The sequence below is a fragment of the Sinocyclocheilus anshuiensis genome, unplaced genomic scaffold (assembly GCF_001515605.1).
Source record: "Sinocyclocheilus anshuiensis isolate Anshui unplaced genomic scaffold, SAMN03320099.WGS_v1.1 scaffold1303, whole genome shotgun sequence".
Lineage (NCBI taxonomy): Eukaryota > Metazoa > Chordata > Actinopteri > Cypriniformes > Cyprinidae > Sinocyclocheilus > Sinocyclocheilus anshuiensis.
This window is the reverse complement of record NW_015537954.1, coordinates 799,186-803,514: the sequence shown is the minus strand read 5'-3', so window position 1 is coordinate 803,514 and position 4,329 is coordinate 799,186. Positions and strand designations below refer to the sequence as shown.

General features: G+C 35.3%; 1 protein-coding gene across 1 annotated transcript in view; it reads right to left on the bottom strand.

Moving 5' to 3' along the window:
* The window catches only part of LOC107665477 (collagen and calcium-binding EGF domain-containing protein 1-like), a 13,393-nt gene extending 9,452 nt beyond the window's left edge, over positions 1–3,941 (bottom strand). Inside the window, exons 1-2 of the mRNA XM_016456383.1 lie at positions 3,714–3,941; positions 2,454–2,534 (exon numbers count right to left, since the gene is read on the bottom strand). Coding sequence (XP_016311869.1) covers positions 2,454–2,534; positions 3,714–3,799 — 167 coding nt within the window. The 5' untranslated portion in view covers positions 3,800–3,941. The remainder of the gene's footprint in view (positions 1–2,453; positions 2,535–3,713) is intronic.
* Positions 3,942–4,329: the final 388 nt, after the last annotated feature.

The window sequence follows — 4,329 nt, the reverse complement described above, 5'->3', positions numbered from 1 at the left end:
AAAAAACCCCAAAAAATGTTGTTTTTTTTAATGTATATCATTGACAAAAAAAAAAAAAATGTAAATAAATAAGTCTGCCCTCAGTACTTCACTGCTTTTCATATGAATTGATCTGTGACATGATGAAAGTGTGTGTCAGCGGTCTGAGTGTTTATTTTCTCAACACTCGTCCAGAAGTCAGACGATCTTTCCTCTCTTCATCATGTTCTCTCTCTCCTGTCACCATCATCATCATCCTCTGTTGTGTTTCTGTTTTCCCACACTTCATCTCTCCATTCTCAACTCCTACAGTGGTTTATGATGTTCACATACAACTACAACACCGTCTTCATCAGAGCAATTTCCCTGCTTCAGACCAACACAAAGCACTGTAATAAAGCACACACTTCTGGACGTTTGTGTCATGACCATGTCAGATCGGTTCCTGTGACCCTTGACCTACTGACCTCTGCTGCTCCTTAAGAATCTGACCTCTCTCAACACACACACACACACATACACGCGCGCACACACACACACACACACACACACACACACGGTCTTCATTTGCACAGAATAACACACATGGCTCAATCAGATCTCACTCTGGCTCTCTAGTTATATTCTAACATTATTTCTAATATATAGAAATTAAATTGAAGTCACAATATGGCTTACTCCAATGATCATATCTCGCATCAAATGTGCTGCATGTTTCAGAGTAAAGTGTGGCACTGTGTTCATTTACGTGCTCATGATCTGGTGTTTTTATTTTTACATTAGAAATATAAACATGTAGAAGCAGAAGATATTAGTGGTTTTACACCAAAACAAAAGATCAGTGATTTAACATTTGAAATGAAGAAAATAGGACATTAATTTTAGCATTGTTTTTTAACAGCTTTTTACAGCAATTATTTTATTTAAAAAAATTAAAAGAAATTTGAATTGTCAGAAAAAAAGTTGTAATCAACTTTATTTTTTCATCCTGTGTGTGAAACAAGCTTTCATAAAAATAAATCAACTTGTTTTCCCTTTGAATTAAGTTCACATTTTTTCTGACTCCACTGACATATTAGTTCTTGTTTTAGGCATAAACATGCTTAATTTTGATTCATTTCTCAGAAAACAAATATCTTTCTGTCATTCTGCATCTCCAATAAATGTGTCTTGGTTAAAAAAAAATTATATTGTTTTGTACTGGAAAACAAAACAAAAACACAAGGAAGAACATCAGTTTTTATAGCGCATAAACAGGCCACATGGGAATTCTACACATAATAAATGTGTAAAAATTAATTATGAGCTGTGCTTCCATGTGTGGTGTTAATTAAAAAGATCATAATTTCTGCGCTCCAGTTTATGTTGCAGACAGATTGTACAAATTGTAAAATCAGCTTTATATGCTGTATATCATGCACTGCACAAAGCTCAATGTCAGTATCTACTGTACTTATATACTACTCTCACCACAAAAACTCACATTCCTGAGTGTTTCCGTTTTGCTTTGCTGTTAAAATATCTCTAAATGCTTTGAGAAAAGACACTGGGACTCATAGACTGTTTCAGGAATAACTCTATTTCATCGTACCGCGCTGTCAGATTCAGTCTTTAACTCGTCTCAAACTTAAACAAGTCAAAGAGTCAGACAGAATATGAATATACTTATATTCAAGACACAATCTATGAAAACAAGTCTCAATGCAGTGCTGATTCTCAAGCAGAAGTATCCTGTTTCAAGATTTGTATTTTATTTTTTTTACTGGAAAACAAGGCAAAATGAAATACAAAAATGTAAAAACTACGCTTTCAACTTATAGAGCCGCTATAAGAGGAAAAACTGTATTTCAGCTGTATTTCTCGCAAGTAAAAGTTGTGTTTTATTGCAAAAGTACTCTAAGTTTTTAGAGGGAACACAAAAGTTATTAGAGTGAATGCAAAAGCATGGAAATATAATTTTTCCATCACTATGTGGCTTTGGGGTTCCATATAAACTGGTTTCACACTCAGAAATTCTACAGTCACTATCATCAGTGTAAATGTATCAACACTGATAGGATTCTCAGAAATGTCTCTTTAATTTCTCTGCGCCTGAGAACTCACATGATGAAGGTCACATGAATCTCCTGCCTCTGATCATTAATGAAGCCAAACACACCTACTGTAATCACGTCACAGACGGATGACCAACGTTCCCACGCTCGGCTAAACAAATCCCATGAGATTCCCCAATCACATTCACTACAAACATGAAACACTATTTTCTCTCTTTAAGTCAAGTCACATTTATTTCAAGTCACACTTTTATTTTTACAAAGCAGCTTTACAGAAATAATAAGTGTTAATGTTGCAAAGTTCATCAATTATTAAATGAACTCAATTCAATTATAAATCAGTTCTACAGACGACATTAAAGTCATTAAACAGTTTTAAGTGAAGCTTGAACACTGAATGTGTTATATTTAGGGGTGTACCTGAGACAGCGACCTCTCTGACCTCCAGCTCTCGTACACGGATACTCCACGGTCAGGATCTTATTCTCTGGACAATCCTCACTGACAGAGACAGACACAGACGTTATACAGAAAATACTGGAGAAGTACCTTAAAGGAATGGTTCACCCAAAAATGAAAATTTGCTGGAAATGCACGCACTCTCAGTTCATCCGAGATCAGAATGAGTTTGTTTCTTCATCAGGTTTGGAGAAATGTAGCATTGCATCAGTGTCTCAGCAATGGATGCTCTGCAGTGAATGGGTGCCGTCAGAATGAGAGTCCAAACAGCTGATAAAAACATCACAATAATCCACAAGTAATCCACAGCACTCCAGTCCATCAGTTAACATCTGGAGAAGACAAAAGCTGAAACAAATCCAGCATTAAGACGTTTTTAACTAAAATACATAGAGTCCATAATCCATAATAACACTTCCTCCAGTGAAAAAGTGTTCTGGTCTGAATCAGGAGAGAAATCTGCACAGATCAAGCAGCGTTTAGAGCATCCATTGCTGAGACACTGATGCAATGCTACATTTCTCCAAACCTGATGAAGAAACAAACTCATTCTGATCTCGGATGAACTGAGGGTGAGTGCATTTTCAACAATTTTTATTTTTGAGTAAAGCACCCCTTTAAGAAATATTAAATGCAAAAAACGTAATATTTGTAGTGGTATGACCATGACACAGAAAATCAGGTTATCACATGAGACATTTAGAAAAGAGTCACAAGAGCTGCTTTATGTATTACAGACAGGAAAACTTTCACAAGTGTCAGGGTGTTAGCATTAAATCCATCAAAGCATTTTTGAGAGTATTAATGTCTCTCATAATAATAAAATTAATTCGAACTTGAGATTCGAGTCATTTCGCTTTAATCAACTTGGATCAGTAAAAAAGTAACACTTTACAATAAGGTTGCATCAGTTACATTACAGTGCACTTATTAATCTTAGTTCATTTCTGAATTTACTATACATTTTTAAAATCAAAAGTTGCATCTGTTAAATATTAGTTAAACAACGAACAATTGTCGCCTGTTTTGATTAACTAAGATTAACAAAGGTAAAAAAAAATAAATGCTGTAAAAAATAATACGTTCATATTTATTTCATGTTAGTTAATGCATTAACTAATGTTAAGAAGCGAGCCTTTATTGTAAAGCGTTAGCAGTAAACCAGCAGCTGATCTGAGATCAGAGTAACCTCAGAAGAGACGCAGATGCACAAACACTCACGCGTCAGACGCGTCAGACGCGTTCAAGCAGCACGTCCACAGAAACACGCACAGGACGCCAAGCGGTGCGCGCAGGAGACGCGTCATTTCACTCCGGATTCACAACAATCTCTCACAAGAGTGCAAGACTGAATTCAATTTAAAAATGTCAAATTCAGTCCGTCATCATCTCACATGTTCAGTCCAGCGAAGCCACAGCTGTGCGCATCTCGACAGATGAAGCTCCTCCTCTTCCTCACACCTTAACACTCTTTTAGGTTCATTAATAATTCAGTAGTTTTTTTTTTTTTTACATGAAAAGTCTATGTAAAAAGCTTTAACAGTTCTAAAAAACAATATGAAGTTTCACGGCAATTTTTCTTTCACAAAGTCACTTTTAATGTTCTCAAGAATCACGAACAACACTTCTACGGTATAACATCTATTAAAACTGTACCAGTCAATATCACTTCTTCAACTAGCCTACTTCTAATTCAAATAAGAAGAAATATTGGACAGACTGTGGAAAAAATTGTCATATTAAATACGCTAATGCATTTGTGATTTTTTTTAATGTACAGAAATGTGTAACTTGTATCCTGATAATACAAAAGCATGCACTAACAATAAATAAATAA